The sequence below is a fragment of the Marmota marmota genome, unplaced genomic scaffold, assembly GCF_001458135.2.
Source record: "Marmota marmota marmota unplaced genomic scaffold, marMar, whole genome shotgun sequence".
In the NCBI taxonomy this organism is placed as follows: domain Eukaryota; kingdom Metazoa; phylum Chordata; class Mammalia; order Rodentia; family Sciuridae; genus Marmota; species Marmota marmota.
The window spans coordinates 54,679,558-54,696,956 of NW_026000174.1; the positions used below are offsets into that span (position 1 = coordinate 54,679,558).

The following is a 17,399-nucleotide window of genomic DNA, read 5'->3' on the forward strand; positions in this document are numbered from 1 at the left end:
CTGAGGGCCTCCACGGCCCAGGTCCGGCCTGCGGAGCCCAGAGCAAGGTGGGCTGCAGCGGGAGGGCAGGAAGGGGTGCTCCGAGGGGCGGGGAGGTCTGCCCTAAGGGACAGGGTTGAGGCCACCCACTGGGCGTGGAGCCTTGAGAAAGGGTGGAAGGATTGGAGTAAAGAGAGAGGTAATGGGTTAAGAGACCAGGGCTTTGAGGGTGTGGAAGGAGTTTGAGACCTCTGGCCATGATGGGGTTTCCATTTAGATTATGGGGCTTCTGGTGAAGATGGGCCAGAAACAGGACCTGGAGGAAAGGAGTCTGAAATGGTGTGCTTGAGGGGAGGTCAAGGGAACTTGTGGCAAGGTGTGGATGTGGCGGCAGCCAATTTGAAATCTGGGCAGCTGGGAATCTCAGAAGGCTGGGGAGAGTAATGAGGGATGGAGCTGCTTGGCTGAGTTGGGGGCCTAGGGCCCCTGGCGCGTGGCTGGATGCCAAGGAGAGTTGAATAGGGTGAGGAGAGCTGGCTGTGGCCCTTTGTCTTCAAGCCTCGTCAAAAGCTGGGAAGTGGGCTGCTGGTGGATGGTGCAGGGGCTGCAGGAAAGGGTTGGTCCCTTTCCCAGCATCCTCTGGCATGGCTTTTGGCAGCTCAGCTCGTGAATGTGCAGGCTTTGGAGAGTGTTCTCCGGGAGGGAGCCCAGGTTGTATGTGGGAGCCTTGTATGTGGGCACTGTGGAAGGTCCCAAGGGGCTGAGAGTGTGGACAGGCAGGCAGGAGATTCAGGAGGGAGGCTGGTGACATTTTCATCTGTCATTCCTCAGTCCTGTGCAGCTGTGGGGAGGGGCCAGGTTATGGAGTCATCGTTCAGATGTTCAGATTCGTTCCAGTCCCCCAGGCCAACTGCTGGGGAGACCCTTCTTTGTGCTTTTTTCAGGTGCTACCAGAATGTCCTTGGCCCTTCCTAGGCCATAGATTCCTGAGTCCCAGGGCAGGGCATCACCTGGTCCTCCACTAGGGCTGGATTTGTGTCTTACATGTAACCCCTTCACGTCCAGAGTGTGGAGCTGAATGTCTCTAGGGAGCCCCTTCTTGTCCCCTTCAGCCTCCCCTATTCACCCACACACTAGCCATTGCCACTTTGCTGAGGCTGATGGGGGCACCTCCCTGGGGGCTGGCCAGCATTCCTGAGCCAAGAGGGAAGGCCATCTAGTGCCAACAGGCCTGGTGGGCAGGACTGTTCCTCGCACCCTCTTGCCTGCTCCAGAGGAGGGTTGGGAGAGAGGCCTTGGCAAGGGGAAGCTGATGGGTGCAGCACACAGCCTGGGGATGGCCTGATGGGGCAGGGCCAGGGCCTCCCTGTGCCGGGCACTGCTGACTGCTTCTTCACAAGGGCCTTTTGTTCCCTGCACAGGACACACTGAATAATAATTCTCTTGGCAAAAAGCACAGTTGGCAGGATCGGGTGTCTCGATCATCCTCACCCCTAAAGACAGGTGAGTTGAGACCCTCTCCATGAGCTGGGCCTCAGCCTGCCCTGACTCAGTCTCTGATGCTGAGAGCAGACCCAGCGGTCTCCACCTTGCCAAGTGGAGGTCAACTGCCCACCTAGTATACTCTACAAGCCCAGCTGGGAGCTGAGGTCAGCTGTGACATGAGCGAGTCAATTGGCCCCAGAGTCTTCGAGGGGCCTAGTGCCTGGGGAGGCTTTGTCTCAGTCTCTGTGTGGACCAGCTGGTGCAGAGGGAGCAGGTAGCCGGGGTCCTGCCCTCAGCACCAACCTGCCTGCCCTCCAGGGGAACAGACACCGCCGCACGAACACATCTGCCTGAGCGATGAGCTGCCACCTCAGGGCAGCCCTGCCCCCACCAAGGATCGAGGCACCTCCACTGACAGCCCTTGTCGCCGCAGTGCTGCCACCCAGATGGCACCTCCAGGTGGACCCCCTGCTGCCGCGCCTGGTGGCCTGGGCCACTCCCATCGAGACCGGATCCACTACCAGGCAGATGTGCGGCTAGAGGCCACTGAGGAGATCTACCTGACACCCGTGCAGCGGCCTCCAGACCCTACAGAGCCCACCTCTGCCTTCCTGCCGCCCACGGAGAGCCGGATGTCCGTCAGCTCGGATCCAGACCCTGCTGCCTACCCTTCAGCTGCAGGGCGGCCACACCCCTCCATCAGTGAAGAGGATGAGGGCTTTGACTGCCTGTCATCCCCAGAGCGGGCCGAGCCACCAGGCGGAGGATGGCGGGGGAGCCTAGGGGAGCCCCCGCCACCTCCTAGGGCCTCGCTGAGCTCCGACACCAGTGCTCTGTCCTACGACTCGGTCAAGTACACACTGGTGGTGGACGAGCATGCGCAGCTGGAGCTGGTGAGCCTGAGGCCATGCTTTGGAGACTACAGCGACGAGAGCGACTCAGCCACCGTCTATGACAACTGTGCCTCCGCCTCCTCACCCTATGAGTCGGCCATTGGGGAGGAATATGAGGAGGCCCCCCGGCCTCGGCCCTCCACCTGTCTCTCAGAGGACTCCACACCTGATGAACCTGATGTCCACTTCTCCAAGAAGTTTCTGAACGTCTTCATGAGTGGCCGCTCTCGCTCCTCCAGTGAGTGAGCAGGGGAGCTGCGGGGCAGCGGGTGGGGAGAGCCAAGACGTGGCATCCTGGTTGGACTAAGAGCACAGAACTCTGCCTGCCCTCCTAAGCCTCAGCCTGAGCTGGGGCCACCCTCCTCCAGCCTGTCCCTCCCCCACAGGTGCAGAGTCCTTTGGCCTGTTCTCCTGTGTCATCAATGGGGAGGAGCAGGAGCAAACCCACCGGGCCATATTCAGGTGAGGGCTGTACCCTTCCCTGCGTCTGCCATCACCACGCAGCCCAATCCAAACCCTTGCAGTTGACATCTACTAAGCCTCAGGGGTCAGAGTCCAGCTTCTAGGAACTCAGAGCATGGTGACCAAGCGCTGAGGTGCCATGAGGAAGCCAGGACTTGTATACCTACCCTGGCTGGGACACGGTGTCCTGGAGGGAGACCAGAAGGATGACCCTCATCCACTCTCCAGCCCCCTCCAGGCCCAGTGCTCCCCCCATGACCTCAGGACCTCTGTGTCCCTCTTGTCCTGGCCCCTGGCTTCCTAGATGGAAGATGTGGGTATGACTGGTGCTAGTTCCCCAGGAGCCTGCGCTGTGACAGGCGTACATGATACTTTGCAAATATTTATTGAACTAAAGATGCCACTGGCTGGAGAGGTCCTCTGAGGAACTCCTCACATGCCCTTGTTGGGGACAGGTTTGTGCCTCGACATGAAGACGAACTTGAGCTAGAAGTGGACGACCCTCTGCTGGTGGAACTGCAGGCTGAGGACTATTGGTACGAGGCCTACAACATGCGCACTGGTGCCCGAGGCGTCTTTCCTGCCTACTACGCCATTGAGGTCACCAAGGAGCCTGAGCACATGGCAGGTAGTCTCCCTCTTTCACCTGGTGCCACCAGCCCTGGCGTCTGCCTGCCGGCCTTGCTGCCAGGTGAACGTGTGCCCCAGATCTCAGGCAGCCAGGGAAGGGACGAGCATTTCAGGTCTATCTTGTAATGCAGAGTGAGGCCCAGCCAGGTTGGAACTTCTGGGGATTGTGGCACCCCCTGCTGGCCATGTCACTCCCTATGCCTCCCCCTCCCTGTGCTGGGCTGCCAAGCCCATTCTTGCTCACTTCACATTTGCTTTCCAGCCCTGGCCAAAAACAGTGACTGGGTGGACCAGTTCCGGGTGAAGTTCCTGGGCTCAGTCCAGGTTCCCTATCACAAGGGCAACGACGTCCTGTGCGCTGCTATGCAAAAGGTACCTGGATCCGGCTTCCTTTGTGGGTGCCACCTTCAGCCCAGTGCACAGTGTCTCTTGGGGAAAAGGGCACAGGGGTCTAGAGACCCTGGGACAGGAGAGACTGGTTGAGGGACAGATAGCACCTGACGTGTCTCTGTCCTTCACCCAGATTGCCACCACCCGCCGGCTCACAGTGCACTTTAACCCGCCTTCCAGCTGCGTCCTTGAGATCAGCGTTAGGGGTGTGAAGATAGGTGTCAAGGCCGATGACTCCCAGGAGGCCAAGGTGACAACTCTGAGCTGGCCCTTCCTTCCTCAAGCCAATAGCCCTCCCACTAAATTTGCCATGACAGGTGTGCCCCTGCGGCCTCTCTCTTCCTCCTGTAGGTGAATAAGTGTAGCCACTTTTTCCAGCTGAAGAACATCTCTTTCTGTGGCTACCACCCAAAGAACAACAAGTGAGTGGGGGCGGAGGCAGAGGTGGGTGTCGGGGAGTCCCGGAGCCACGCTGGTGTGGGGAGTGAGCTCCGCACTCCTGGACCCCTCTTCCACAGGTACTTCGGGTTCATCACCAAGCACCCTGCCGACCACCGGTTTGCCTGCCATGTCTTTGTGTCTGAAGACTCCACCAAAGCCCTGGCAGAGTCCGTGGGGTACGTGTGTGTCCTGCCAGTTCCCACCAAGGGGCAGGCCCTGGTTGCAGGCCTGGGATCTGGTCCCCTGCGCTGTCGCCCCTCAGTGTGCCCTGCGGCTTTGGAAACCCATCTCTAGACCCTAGTGTGGTGGCCTGGAGGGAGGGCTGGGTGGTCCGGGTGGTTTCCAAGCTGTCAATTGCTGGGCCCTTCCTTCAATGCCAAATTACTCAGGAAGCCAGTTCCACAGAGGACAGAGCTCCGGGGCTCCCACCCGACATCCCCTACAACCCCGGGTGGGGGTCTTGTGGCCCCGGGGAGGCAGCTAGTGACCCGCGGACCTCCTCCTAGGCGAGCCTTCCAGCAGTTCTACAAGCAGTTCGTGGAGTACACCTGCCCCACGGAGGACATCTACCTGGAGTAGCAGCGCCGCCCTGCCCTCCGCATCCCCTGGGCCCTCAGGCCAGGACAGCTCGCTGCTGACAGGACATGGCACTGCTCAGGAGGAGGATGGCCACCAGAGGACGGGAGAGTGGGGGCTCTTGGCCTGGGTGGGGGGGCAGGGTTATAGGGAGAGGCAGATGCAGTTTATTGTAATATATGGGATTAGATTCATCTATGGAGGTCAGCAGCCGCTGGGGACTGGGAGGGGCAGGGCAGGGCTGGGCGTCGGGCCTCTGGTGTGAAGGATGTACCTTCTGGGAGCAGAGGCTCTGCCCCTGCTGGGCCATACTTCCTCTGCCAGGGGCTCTGGCTCTCTGACTCTTGGCTTCTGCCTTCGTGAAGCGCACGCTACCTGCAGATGCCACCTTCCCCCTGACCCAAACCCCACCAGTGCCCTGAGCCCGGCCGAGCCCCGCCACCTCCCAAGGACTCTCTAGTAAGGAAATGGCAGCAGGTGGAGGTGAAGTCCCTGTTCCCAGCCATCGTGGGGCCTTTGGTGGCTTCCACCTCCACCTCACTAGCACGCCGGCCCCTGGCAGGCTCGGGAGCTCCCAGGGCAGCAGCAGCCTCCAGCAGGCCCTGCCCAGCAGGGGCAGCCTCCCAATGCCCGGGCAAGTTTGTCATGGTCTTGTCACCCTGGCCATAACAATTAAAGTGCCATTTCCTGTCTGGACCACAGTGGCTGTATCTTCTCACGCCCCCACCCGCATCCCTTTGTCACGCGGCAGGAAAGCCGAGCCTTAGCTGCACAGAATATCTTTATGCGGGCTTCCCGTCACAGGTGTGCATCATAGTAATACTCAGCCATGTCTGGCCCGTCCCGCTTGCGCTGCTGGGCCTGGGAGAGGAGGGGCCGAGGCCCTCGTGGCCAGGGGTGCTTGGGTCGGACCCCATAGTCTAAGGAGAGAAGAGGGAAGGAATGGGGGGAGGAGCTGCTGGGTGGTCGCCTGGGGCGAGGCGGCCCTGGGGGACCAGGGGGTGGGCAGGGGAGGGAGGAGAAGGACTACCATCCATCAGTCCGGAAAGTGGCTGCGAGAGTTCCAGTGGGGCGGAAAACTCCTCAGGAACAGACTGCTGAGACCTGTGGGAGATTTGGGGGTGCTCAGCCTGACCCCAAAGGCTTTGCCACCTCCCTGTGAATGGGAGATGGCCCGGAGTGAGGCAGATGGCAAGCCCCCGAGCCCAGGATAACAGGGCCAGCCTGTCCTCTGGGAGGGCAGGGGCAGCACACCCTCCAGGTGCTGGGGCCTGGCCTTACCTCAGGGGCTGGGGGCGAAGGAGAGCCGCCGCCAGGATGAGGTAGAAGAGGAAGAGACTGAGCCCAGCCCTGGGGTACAGAGCCCCCAGCATGGCGAGAACCATCTCCTACACAGGCCCTGATCAGGCTTTTGCCCACCCCTCCCCCAGGATGGAATCGTTGCCAGCTCCCAGGGCCACCTCACAAAGGACAATAGTTCCGGGGCTCAGCGTCAGCACTTGCTTTGAGGCATGGCCAGAAGCTTCCACCCTGAGGCACGTTCAGTTTTACCGACCCTGTGGGCCAACAGGTCCCAAACCCAATCTAGTGTAAGTGCTCAAGGGGAGCAGGCCTTTGACAAGTCACTTATCTGTGCCTTAGTTTCCTCTCCTGTGAAGCGCCCGTGGTCCAGCAGACATCTCCACCCACAGAGGTTACTGCAGGCTGATGACCAGAGTGTGACCAGGCCCCCGGCCTCCCCACCTGTTCCCCCACCATCCCCACCTCCCCTGCTGGCACCTCAGCCCTGGGAAAGTTGGGCTGGCTGAAGGAGCCAGAGGGGGCCGCTCAGCCCTAGTGGCCCGGAGTCCTTGGGGTGAGGGGCAGCAGCTCGCACAGCACTTCCTACATTGCTTCCTGTGGCATAAACACATCAGGGGACTCCACAGACACTGGCCCTAGCATTGGATATAGGGTTTCCAAGAGAGGGGACAAAGCTTTGGACCTGTTCCCTCGAGTACCAGCTGCAGGAGAGCAGGGACAGGCTCACTGTGGAATCCCCAGCTTCTGATGCCTAGGAGGTGCTCAGCTGAGAATGTATGGAGTGGACAGTTGTGTCATGAGACACTGAATGCCTTTGCAGGCTGGAGGCAGAGTAGTGGCCACCACAGCAAGGTCCTCTCTGCTTCCTGATGCCTTGACCAGAGCGCCTGGCCCCCCCATCCCTGCGCAGGGGCCTGGTTAGCTCCTGTGGCCGCCAGGCGCCACACTCACTCCCCCACTCGCTGCAGTGGTGGTGCCCAAACCAGAGGGCTGGGCCTTGGGGCCAGGAGCTTGGGAACCCGGCTGCTCCTGAGACAACAGTCCTGTCAGCTGGCCAGCCCTCTCCTTCACTGCGGAGATACCCAAGGACCAGAAAGGGATGTCCCTTGTTTCCAACCCTGACTCCTGGTCCCAAGTATCCCCCTGAGGCAGACAAGTGCTGGGGTGCAGGCCCTGAGCCACACAGTAACTTCCTAGTGGCCACCTCCCTGTCGTAAAGACAACATCTCTCCCACAGAACTGTGTCGCATGCCGTATCCCCAGCAAGGTGCTCAGGGACCTGGAGTCCCACTTACTGTGTCAACTCGAGCCTCTCATTTGTCATGCTCCTCCCTCCTACCTACAACGGCCCCCAAGGCCTTCTGGAGCTGCACCTCGTCTCCCACCCCATGGCCTTGATGGGACTCACCAGCCTTCCCTGGAGGCCTCTGCCCCAGGGTCAAGGCTCCTCTTATCCCGCCCTCCAGCCCTTTCAGACACACCCCTTCCCCACAGCCCCAGGCCTGCAGTTTGGATCCTTCCCCTCCAGCCCTGTGCTACCTGGTCCAGCCTACTCCATCCTTCTGCCCTGTGACAATAGTGCTTCACACTGTTCCACATCACTGTGACACCACACAGGTCATCTTCTGCACATGGCCTCATCTTCCCAGACTGCCTGTCAAAAAACTGATGAACACGGATACTGGGCTTGACCCCCGGCACCAAACTGCGAACAGCTAAACCAAACACAGAGCAACAGAACCGGAGGGCGGCATAACAGTGTGCGCAGCTTTCTTGAAGGCACTGCTCACACCCAGTCACCACTGGGACACCAGCTACAGCGCTGCCACCCCCTGCTGGTACACTTCCATTTGTCACAAGGACCCTAGTGTGGCACGTGCACACCACACACATCTGCTTTACTACTGTGGGCACTGGAAGCGGGACCCAGGCTCTATGCACCTCTGACCACAGGGTGCGGAGCACAGCCTGGGATGGAGCCGGTGCCAGGAACACTTGTTAGACTAGCTGAAGGTCACGAGGACAGGCTGCCCTCTTCCCTGCCCAAGGGCTGGGCATCAATGCCCCAGCATGGGGCCCAGGGTGCTTCTCACAACGACTTGGGGAGAGCCACGTCAGGGTGAGGCTGCCCCTCCCAGGGCCCTTCACCAGCCAGAGCAGCCTCAGGAGGCGAGATGAGTACATGGTGTAGGTGGAGCCTCCAGCACCTAAGGGGTGCCCAGGCCGGGCAGCTCCAACAGGAGAGGATCAGGAACACCAGGAACAGGAGAGTCAGGCCCCTCCCACTCCACAACAGCCTGCAGGGCCCCAGGCAGACTCGGTCACCTCAGAGCCCACCAAGCAAGTGCAGGAGACCCCAGCTCACACCCCTGAACTGGCCTGGCTTTCCTCAGAGCCCCAGGCTCCTCTCTCCCCTCACCCAGCCCAGGACTGCCTGGTGCCTGCCCTCTCCCCAGTGGGGGAACGGCTTTGACTCTCAACTGGAGAGCTGGGGTCTGCACAGCATTTTCATCCCATTCAACAGCTGTCACAGGAGTCTGGAAGCGCTGTGGCCAAGAGCACAGGACCCTGCAGGGGAAGGACAAATGGAGGCCATGGCCACACAGCAGAGTGGGCAGTTGTCATCCACTGCACGGTTGGTTTGGCGGCTCTGTCTTCCCCGGGACCAGAGAGCAGTTACTCCCACAGCTGCCGAAGCACGCAGCTGCCCAGCTCCAGAAGGCGAAGTGCAACTCTCTGTGGCTAGAGGAACCAGGACCCCAGGCCCAGCGGGTGCGAGCCGCAGGGTTCCATCACAGGAGGGTGCCGCCAGTCAAGGTTCTCTGAGGGACAGCATCAGTGGTGACCAGGGCTGTACAGAGCCCGGCCAGAGCAGGGGAGGTGTCAAGCAGTGGGCATGGAGAAGCCACATGCTTGGACGGTGCCAGAGTCAATTTTATTAGGGAAGAGGGACGGAGGTGGGGGGACTGAAGGCTGAGGCAGCCCTGCCCCTGTGGCAGAGCATGTCATCCTGCTCCTCCCGCATCCCAATCCCAAGATGGCTGTCAGCCCCAACTGTAGAAGTAAATTTTCTGCCAAGTAGGCAAGTAATCCATGAGCGGCCCTGCAACGAGAGGGCCGGGTCAGCGCAGGGTCTGGGACGCCCCGCCCCGCCCAGGCCTTCCTCAGCCCCTACCAAGCACTTCTCACTGCCAGCAGCCGCCCCTGAAGCCCTCTCCAGCCCCAGGGTGGCAGCATCAGCAGGGATCTCTGTCCCCATTTACAGACAAGGACCCTTAGGCTCAGGGCCGCCAAATGCCTCAGCCATTCATAGGCGCTGACAGGACTGGGTGGGAGCCACGCTGCCCTCTGCCGAGGTGGGATGTCCAGAGGGAGGACCCTTCCCCACTGGGGAGTCCTCCACCCAGGGGGGACGGCCTTGCCTTTCTGTAGGATGCTAAGAAGGGGAAAGGTGGCAGCACGACGTGGCCTGGCTATCTCCCACCAAGGGCACCCTCTGCCACCCCTCAGGCCCAGCAACTGTCACTCACCCAATCTTGCCTTTGGGCTCCCACTCTAGGATGTGCCAAGGATCAAATTACAGAGAAAAAGAGCAAACAGGGAGTTGGGGCCGCATGTGTCCCTTACCCCAGAGCCACAGAGTGGCTGCCACACTTACTCGCAACCAGGCCGACACCGGGCACGTGGTCTGCCAGCAGCTGAAGCAGGAAAAGGATTTTGGCCCTGGACAGAGAAACAGGGAGCAGGCTAAGTAGGGGTGTGGCGCCCCTTGAAAGCCTTCACTGACTCCTGGACAACAACAGGGCCCCCCGGAAGACAGGAGCCGGCAGGACCCAGGACGAACGGGGAGGTGCTACGTTGGCCCTGGTCTCTGTCCTCACCAGCCCCGTTCTCCTGGAAGCCCATGTTGGCGGTAGGTGCACATTGCCTCCCAGACGACCTCCTCCGGGTCCTCCTTTCCCTTTTCGCCCCTTCTTTCTACTGATATTCAACAACAGTGGTCTCCAGAGCCTGCAGCAGGGCGCGGGCAGTATGCTGGAAGCCCTCAGGGAGAGGATGCCCCCGGCCCCAGCAGCCCCATCTATCAGAAGAGCTGAGCCACACAGAAATCTCACAAGCCAACACAGAGCAGGCGGGGCCCCGGGAGGGGACACAGTGCTGAAAAGGGCATACTCTGGCCTGTTTTCCAAGAGATAAAAAGGGGAACTTGACACAAGAGGACGATGATGTCCCAAGATAACACTAAGAAATGATGAGGGCCGCGATGAGGGCTGTGTGTGCGGGCGGGCTGTGGGTCGGGTACAGCCCTAGCCCTGGGTGAGTCCCGGCACCAGAGGAAGGGAAGTATAAGGCCATAACATTTGTCAAATGCTTTTGACATACCTGGCATGACCATGATCCTATGTATTGAGTCATATGGCCCCTCAGCAGCCTTGGGAGGTGGGGACTGTCATCATCTCCAATTTATAAATGAGGAAACGTGGCACAGACAAGTCAAGGAAGTGGCTCAAGGCCACAGAACCAGGAGGCAGGTCCACTCCAGAAACTGCTGGACAAAGGGGCACTAAGACCGCCCCGTGTGGACTGCGTCCCAGGGCCCGCTAGGGCTCCTGCTCCCTATCCCAGGGAAACAAGAAGTTTCTGTGGCAGATTCATAGACACATCTAGTCGGGACCATTGCTGTGGTGGGTCCTAGGCTGCTTGGGTTAGGAGAAGAGTGAGCCATAGGGAAGGGCTCACAGCTCCAGGAGCCACTTCTGCAGTCACTGTCTCAGAATTCCTCAGTTCAGGCATGGGGGAGGGTCACGTTAGTATCTGAAACACTCCCTTCCTGTGTATGGAAGAGGATTTTGCTGTAGTCCCCTATAAATTTTAAAATTTATCTGAAAACAGTGAGGCAATATTAAATGTGACATCAGTTTGTTCTCTATTGTCTCAGGAAAAAACAGGGTTTGGATGGTCATAATATTATTATTTTTGTGGTACCAGGGATTTAGCCCAGGGGTACTCTTCACTGAGTCACATCTCAGCCCTTTTTATTTTTAAAATTTTGAGTCAGAGTCTCACTAAGTTGCTGAGGCAGGCCTTAAACTTTCAACCCCCTGCCTCAGCCTCCCTAGTTGCTAGGATTACGGGTGTGGGCCACAGCACACGGCCACCTGGTGCGCGTCTTTCAGTTCCAGACCTCTCTGAACCTCAAGTGCCTCCTCTACATCTCTTGGGCTGGAAGATGTAGGAATGAAGCAGAGAGTATGGAGATCCCGCACCTGCCACTGGTAGTGGGTGCCCCTTACAACGCTCTCTAGCTCGCCCTGGGTGTCCCTCCTGAAAGCATGGAAGCTCACATAGGCATGCGCTGACGGCCTGAGAGCGGAGGCTGGCATTTGGTGACTGCTTCCTGGATAGAACATGGTGGGTGCTTGGTGAACCCACAGGGGAAGGAAAAGGAAGGCACGGGGGTGTGGCAGCACGGCCGGCCCCGCCCTCTCCACCCTGGCCCTGGCCTGGCCAGCATGTCCTGGCAGGGTGGGGACCTTACTCAGAGAAGCGGTCGTAGAATGGGGAGCGCAGCAGGTAGAAGAGCAGCAAGATGGTGCGGCGCCGCAGCTCCAGCCGCTCCCTGCGGGTCAGGCCCTTCCTGTCACTCAGGAGGCTCAAGCTGGGAGTACGAAAGGATGCCGTCAGGGCTGAGCCCAGCTGGCACTCACACGAAGGAAGGAGCCACAGGGGTGGCAACAGGGGAAGCACGAGCCACTGCCCAACCAGGTGAGGCCCGGCCTGCGGTGGAAAGACCTGGGGAAGGGAGTGAAGCCCCCAGGAAGACCCAGGCTCACCTGGTCACGTCCACAACAGCAGACAGGAGCCAGGGTGTCCATGACCGCTGACCCCAAAGGCCTAGGCTGAGCACTGCCGGCCGAGGTGTCAAGGATGTCTCTGGCAAAGGGCCTGGCTCCGCCCACTCCCGTGATCTACTCCCAGCCCCCAGGGCCAGTCCCAGTGAGGCTAAGGATACGGTGCAGCAGGGGACGGGTGATGTGCAGGGACTCTGCGATGCTTTCCTGCAGCCCCAGGGGTGTGGGGGGGATGCTCAGCTCCTCGTGTTGCTGCGGCTGTCGCCGCTCTCGTTGCTGGGGGGCTCCCCAGTGTCTTGAGTGCAGGGAGGGGGCTAGAACACAGGACAGCAGACAAGCAAGCCAGGTGAGGGCAGGGGACGGTGGGCACCAACAGAAGCCAGTCCCTCAGGTCCACACTGACCTCAGCACCTAGAGGCCCGGTCCAGCTACATCTTCACTTACTGTTCTGCAGGGTTCGCACTACTCGGTTTGACCGCTTTCCCACATAGGACTGCTCCTGGCTTCCTGGGCTGTGGTCACCATCTAGCAGGGACAGACAGAAAGCTGTACTTTCTTCGCAGACTGGGGCCTGCGAAGAACACATGTGCAATGAATGATCAGGGCTACAGGGAGGATTAAGAGGTTTGCACTAAGGCAGCAGCCAAGTCCAGGAAACTGGAGCCAGGGGCTGTGGTTCCTGGCTGCACCTATCCACAAGAGCCAGGGGCTGTGGCTGCACCTGTCCACGGGGAGAAGCATTCTGGAGCCTCCCAGTCCTGAGAAAAGGTTAGAATCATCTGTAGCCAAAACTAGCCAAGAACTCGAGCTTGCCGGGCAGCAGAGCAAGGCTGGGAGGGCCCAGCCCAACCGCAGCCATACGACTACTGCACCACACATCCCTCAGTCCTCTGCTTTCAACCTGACTATGACGAACAGCAAAGCACTGCGTGCACTCAAGGTGGAAAGAGAGGCCTGGGCCTGACAGATGGTGGCCTGAAGCCCCAAAGGGACAGAGCTGCGGGGTGCCCTGCCTCTGGCTTGTGACATAGAACCAGGCCCAGAGGCGAGGCTGGCAGAACCCCTAGCTCCTGCTGATGCTCCATGCCCTCTTCCTGAAGTTCACAATAAAGACTGAGGTCTCTGGCATCAGGAGTCCCAAGTTCTGGGCTGGAGCTGTAGCTCAGTGGTACAGGACTTGCCCAGAATGCCTAGCATGCCCAAGACCCTGGGTTCAATCACCAACCCCGGAAAAAAAAATTCCAAGTTCAAGTTTTGATTTGTTCCCAATCTAATCATTTTTTTCCTTCTCTGTAGAATGTAGAGTGATGGGAACAAAATGAGCGGACGGGATAAATGTACTCCATATGTGGATAATAATGTATTCATGCTTGTGGGCTCTAAGTCCACAGACCAGTCCCGTGCCCCATTCCACTCCAGAGCCAGGAAGCAGCTTACCCGAGGACTGTGCCTGGGTCTCCCTGTCCAGCGGAACAATGGGGGGTGAGGTCTGGAGGCCAGCCTTGAACCAGATCAGCAGGAACATCCGCAAGACAGCCCTGGGTTGGGGAGTATAGCAGGGCTGGGAGGAGGTGGCTAGCCAAGCAGGGCACAGGAGTGCTCTGCTGAGCACCATCCTTACAGCTGGCCCAGGTCACCCCACCCAGATTCTGCCCTCCACAGCCCGACCTACTTGGCCAGCTGGATGAGGGCAATGACGAGCCAGCGGCCCACTTCGCCCCACACCTTGGCAGCCCCCATCTCCATGAACACCTCCACGCACTCCAGCACGCTCAGCCATGTCAGCAGCTTCTGCTGGGATAGCGACTGCAAGAATTCCAGGCCAAGAGGTCAGGGGGTTGTCCCAGTCACAAGCCCTCCCGCTGTGAGGGACAGAGCTCAGTCCCCCTGAGTACATAACCCTGAGTTCAAACACCAACCACCACTAACAGGCTGGCCTTAGGGATAGGTGCCTCCACCTCTCTAAAATTGCCTCTTCATCTGAGATGGGGACGCTAACACCTGGTTTGAGGCTTAGGTGGTTGTAGGTCTTCTCATACCAAGAGAGTAACGTGCGTGGCACACACTACTTGCTCCCGAGTCCCTGTGTCCCCACCCTCAGCACCTGGCAGAATTCTCACCACAGGCAACTTCTTCCGCAGTTCCTTCCGAAGGATTCCGTCATTGAGCAGCACAAGCAAGTTAGAGGCAGAGTACACTGAGGGGAAGAGTGTGGCCTTAGCAGGCTGGCTCTACGGCTCCATCCCCCTCACCTCTCCAGAGCTCCCGAGATGACCCATCACCTGCTGTGCTTGGCTTCCCACCCACAGACTATGTGGAAACCAACCTGCCTCTCTGCCCTATTCCTCAGAGCTCCACACTCCCTATATGACCTCGTGTGAGTCGTGGGACCAATAAGAGAGATCAATCTCAGAGGCAAACCCAACCCCGTCCTGTTAGTTCTGGTCATCCAGCTCCTTACAAATACCCGGAGTGCCCCCAACAACCACAAGTGTGGGGCTCCATCTCCTCTGCTCTGCCCTCTCTAGTCTCCCTGAAAGTCTACACCATTTGTACCTTTCAAAACCCACCCCACCTTTCAGGACTGTCACCTCCAGTGCTCATTTGGCAAACACTACTGAGGCATGTATAGTTTGGGAATCCTGGAATCTGGATTTGAATCTTGATTCTGGCAGCATCAGTGGCTATACCTAACCTCGTTCAACTTCTGTTCCTTCAACTGGACAGTGAGGACAACAGTGCCCACCTCATTGTAGGGAGGCCTAACTGGCATAGGCAGGAAAGGTGCTTAATCCAGGGCATAAACAGTAGCGAACACTCAAGTCCTCACACGTGTCTCCCAACTTCGGGGACAGAGAGCTCTGGACCGCGGCAACGGACCTTAGTCGGATTCCGTCAGCGCACAGAACCATCTAGTGGACAGCCGGCGCTCAGGCCGGTGATCGCGCCCGCCCGCGGCAGCCCTCGCAGGCCCAGGCCGCCCCTCCCCTCCCAGAGCCCGACTCACCCAGCTCGGACAGCTCGTGCGAATCAGAGAAGCGACCTGGGGAGACCGCACAAGAGACCTCGGTGAGCCTGTGCCTCCCCCAGCAGCTTCGCGACCCCGGTCTTCCCCTCCCTACGCCCTACGGGAACTTGAATGGGACTTCTCAAGCACAGAGATGACTCCTCTGAGTCCGCAGGGAAGGGAGCCATTGGGGTCATAGGTCAAGGCCCTGAAGGAATGGGTCAAAGGTCAGTGGCACCTGCCAGCAGGTAACTGAGGCCCCGCACTGCCGTCTCCAGCTGAGCCGTGGCGGCCGGATGACGAGTCACGTACTCCTGGTAGCGGAGGCCCAGGAGCCGCAGCTTCTCCATCCTGCCCTCGGCACCAACAGAGCCACGGACCGACAGAACAACGGGCTGCGGCGCCCTGCTTCCTGTGCCCTCCTTCCTGCTTCCGGTACTGGACCCGCCTCCCCGTTGCTTAACTTCCGCCGGCCAGAAGGATGGTGACGTGAAAAGCCTTTGAACCACCTTTCACCCGATCTCTGAAGTCACCTCCCGCTCGGATAGCGCCTAGAAACTGCGGGCCTAAACCCGCCCTCCCTCCTCCTTCAAGTCATTGGCTAACACACTCTCCGCCCCCGACTCACCCAAAGCCGTCACGACCCGGCTCTTAGGCCTTCTTGGTTGGTTGCCCTTGCGCCTGCGCAGTTGAAGCTCAGCGGCAGCCTGGGCAGTTCATTCTAGAGCAGAGGGTATGAACCTTGAGTCTTTCCAATAGAGCGCCGAGAGGTTCGAACGGGAAGACCCGTTCGAACGGGTTTTAAGGGTCTGGGAGACAGCGTGCGGAGAAGAGCTTCGATCAGATTTGGGGAGACTCAGGGAGTCTAAAAAACAGCCAGGGGCTGGGGATATAGCTCAGTTGGTAGAGTGCTTGCCTTGATGCACAAGGCCCTGGGTTCAATCTCCAGCACCACCAAAAAAAAAAAAAAAAAAAAAAAGAAAGAAAAGCCAGATTGTGTCTCAGCAGGTGCGCATTTAGCCAGTTGCCCCGTCTCCAGTCCCCCACAAGAGGTGGGGCTTGGGAAAAGGAAGCAGAGAAGAGGCCAGCCTCCCAGGGCAGTCTCATTCCCCAAGTCAGCTTAGTGCCCTGGCTTTGACTCAGATCCTCAAGAACTGAATATCCCAAGAACGCGCATCTGGACGCCCACGTTCGCGGAGGAAAAAGCAAAAACAAAAACCAAGAAAACCCTCGCCAAGCTTCTGCTTTCAGCTCGGGATGACCTTGGGCTCTAGTGTCCCTTCTCTGGGCCTCAGGTTTCCCTGTCTATAAAATGGTTAGAAAACAGACTTGGTCCTTGAACTCGGATCAATCTCAGAGAGATTCGTAGCCCTCGGACGCATCTCTCCTGGCCCTCAGCTGCGTCCCAATGAACCGGAGTTGCCTTCCCAAACCCAGCAGTCGCCCTGCAAGGGGAGGTGGCGGCCGGGCGGCGCTCCGGAGAGGGAGCTGATTGGCTGTGGGACAAGGGGCGTGGCTTGGCTGCGCCATTGAGTCCGCGGCCCGCGGATTTATGGCACCCTGAAAACAGTAATACATTATTATACCAGTTCCCTTTCAGATACTATATCCAAACGAGGAAAGAGTCTACTTAAGATCCACTGTCTAGGACTTTGAAAAAAGGTCACACTCGCGGGGAAGCCACAACCCTTCCTTCCACTCCTTCCTCTCCAATCCTGCTTGGGGAATTAGAGCTGCCCTCCCTGTGCGTGCCAAGGAATCAAGACGTGGCCGGGAGCCTCAGAAGAGGCAACGGTCTTGGAGAACAGGAGACCATCATGGCATATTTGAGGTCATTTTTGGTCACCTCCTAGGTACCATGCTCACTTACATTCTCCCCTTGGCAGCTTTGCCAGTTTGGTAGAACCCCTGTCCATAGATGGAGAATTAGATGACTAAGGAAGGGAAAAGACTTGGCACAGCAAGTCATTGATCAAAGGGGCTCCCAACAGTGTCCTCTTGCCTATTGCCCTCAGCCCAGGAGGAATATACATTGAGGCTCTTTGGTCAGGAGGCAAGCTGGCAACTGGGATTAGAACCTGGGCAGTGACTCTTTCTTTTCCTTCCTTCATCTCATGATCTTAATGACCTTGTTCCCCTTTGGTCACTCCCCCAGCCCTCTCCTACAGCCGTGGAGAGTCAGGAGGGTCTGTGTACAAGCTTTCTTCAGCCCCTTCTCCAGGGCTGGTGATCCTGTGCTCTGGGAAGAAGGGAGAGGCAAGGAGGACAAAGAAGTAGTCCCCCATCCCAGGTGCTAGGGTTGGAGCCTGTTTTCCCGCCTTTCCTCCAGGGAAGGACAGCATGGGCCCAGCCCAGTTGGCAGCAGCAGGGCTACCTGAATTT

The 17,399-nt window shown here is 58.8% G+C and overlaps 3 protein-coding genes across 6 annotated transcripts in view; 1 reads left to right on the plus strand and 2 right to left on the minus strand.

Annotated features, from left to right (window-relative positions):
* Nucleotides 1-5,552, plus strand: part of Mapk8ip1 (mitogen-activated protein kinase 8 interacting protein 1) — a 17,874-nt gene extending 12,322 nt beyond the window's left edge. The window contains exons 4-13 of the mRNA XM_048788215.1: nt 257-318; nt 1,401-1,482; nt 1,783-2,595; nt 2,744-2,819; nt 3,275-3,447; nt 3,712-3,821; nt 3,973-4,089; nt 4,191-4,261; nt 4,358-4,456; nt 4,787-5,552. Coding sequence (XP_048644172.1) covers nt 257-318; nt 1,401-1,482; nt 1,783-2,595; nt 2,744-2,819; nt 3,275-3,447; nt 3,712-3,821; nt 3,973-4,089; nt 4,191-4,261; nt 4,358-4,456; nt 4,787-4,859 — 1,676 coding nt within the window. The 3' untranslated portion in view covers nt 4,860-5,552. The remainder of the gene's footprint in view (nt 1-256; nt 319-1,400; nt 1,483-1,782; nt 2,596-2,743; nt 2,820-3,274; nt 3,448-3,711; nt 3,822-3,972; nt 4,090-4,190; nt 4,262-4,357; nt 4,457-4,786) is intronic.
* A 72-nt stretch (nt 5,553-5,624) lies between these two features.
* Nucleotides 5,625-8,668, minus strand: CUNH11orf94 (chromosome unknown C11orf94 homolog). The gene is made up of 3 exons (XM_048788659.1): nt 6,138-8,668; nt 5,887-5,960; nt 5,625-5,776 (listed from the first exon to the last, which is right to left on the minus strand). The coding sequence occupies exons 1-3, from the start codon at nt 6,239-6,241 to the stop codon at nt 5,655-5,657; spliced, it is 300 nt and encodes a 99-aa protein (XP_048644616.1). The 5' UTR covers nt 6,242-8,668; the 3' UTR covers nt 5,625-5,654.
* A 403-nt stretch (nt 8,669-9,071) lies between these two features.
* Pex16 (peroxisomal biogenesis factor 16) lies at nt 9,072-16,471 on the minus strand. 4 transcript variants are annotated; one of them, XM_048788658.1, is made up of 12 exons: nt 15,646-16,471; nt 15,018-15,053; nt 14,131-14,207; nt 13,683-13,816; nt 13,448-13,585; nt 12,455-12,535; nt 12,172-12,324; nt 11,993-12,065; nt 11,698-11,817; nt 11,426-11,556; nt 9,817-9,881; nt 9,072-9,261 (listed from the first exon to the last, which is right to left on the minus strand). In XM_048788658.1, the coding sequence occupies exons 5-12, from the start codon at nt 13,533-13,535 to the stop codon at nt 9,097-9,099; spliced, it is 876 nt and encodes a 291-aa protein (XP_048644615.1). In that variant the 5' UTR covers nt 13,536-13,585; nt 13,683-13,816; nt 14,131-14,207; nt 15,018-15,053; nt 15,646-16,471; the 3' UTR covers nt 9,072-9,096. The 4 variants fall into 4 exon arrangements, with proteins under 4 accessions (XP_048644615.1, XP_015333304.1, XP_015333302.1 ...); XM_015477818.2 differs by having other exon boundaries at nt 13,448-13,548; nt 15,646-16,467; XM_015477816.2 differs by lacking the exon at nt 15,646-16,471 and adding an exon at nt 15,256-15,600 and having other exon boundaries at nt 13,448-13,548.
* Nucleotides 16,472-17,399: the final 928 nt, after the last annotated feature.

Excerpts from the sequence above, each read along its gene's own strand:
- CUNH11orf94 (XM_048788659.1), bottom strand. The coding sequence starts at position 6,241 with ATGGTTCTCGCCATGCTGGGGGCTCTGTACCCCAGGGCTGGGCTCAGT. Across the intron at positions 5,961-6,137 it reads CTTCGCCCCCAGCCCCTGAG|GTCTCAGCAGTCTGTTCCTG; the intron begins GTAAGGCCAGGC and ends AATCTCCCACAG. Across the intron at positions 5,777-5,886 it reads ACTTTCCGGACTGATGGATG|ACTATGGGGTCCGACCCAAG; the intron begins GTAGTCCTTCTC and ends TTCTCTCCTTAG.
- Pex16 (XM_015477816.2), bottom strand. The coding sequence starts at position 15,367 with ATGGAGAAGCTGCGGCTCCTGGGCCTCCGCTACCAGGAGTACGTGACT. Across the intron at positions 13,817-14,130 it reads TGCGGAAGAAGTTGCCTGTG|TCGCTATCCCAGCAGAAGCT; the intron begins GTGAGAATTCTG and ends GAATTCTTGCAG. Across the intron at positions 9,882-11,425 it reads GCACCCACTACCAGTGGCAG|GGCCAAAATCCTTTTCCTGC; the intron begins GTGCGGGATCTC and ends TTCTCTGTCCAG.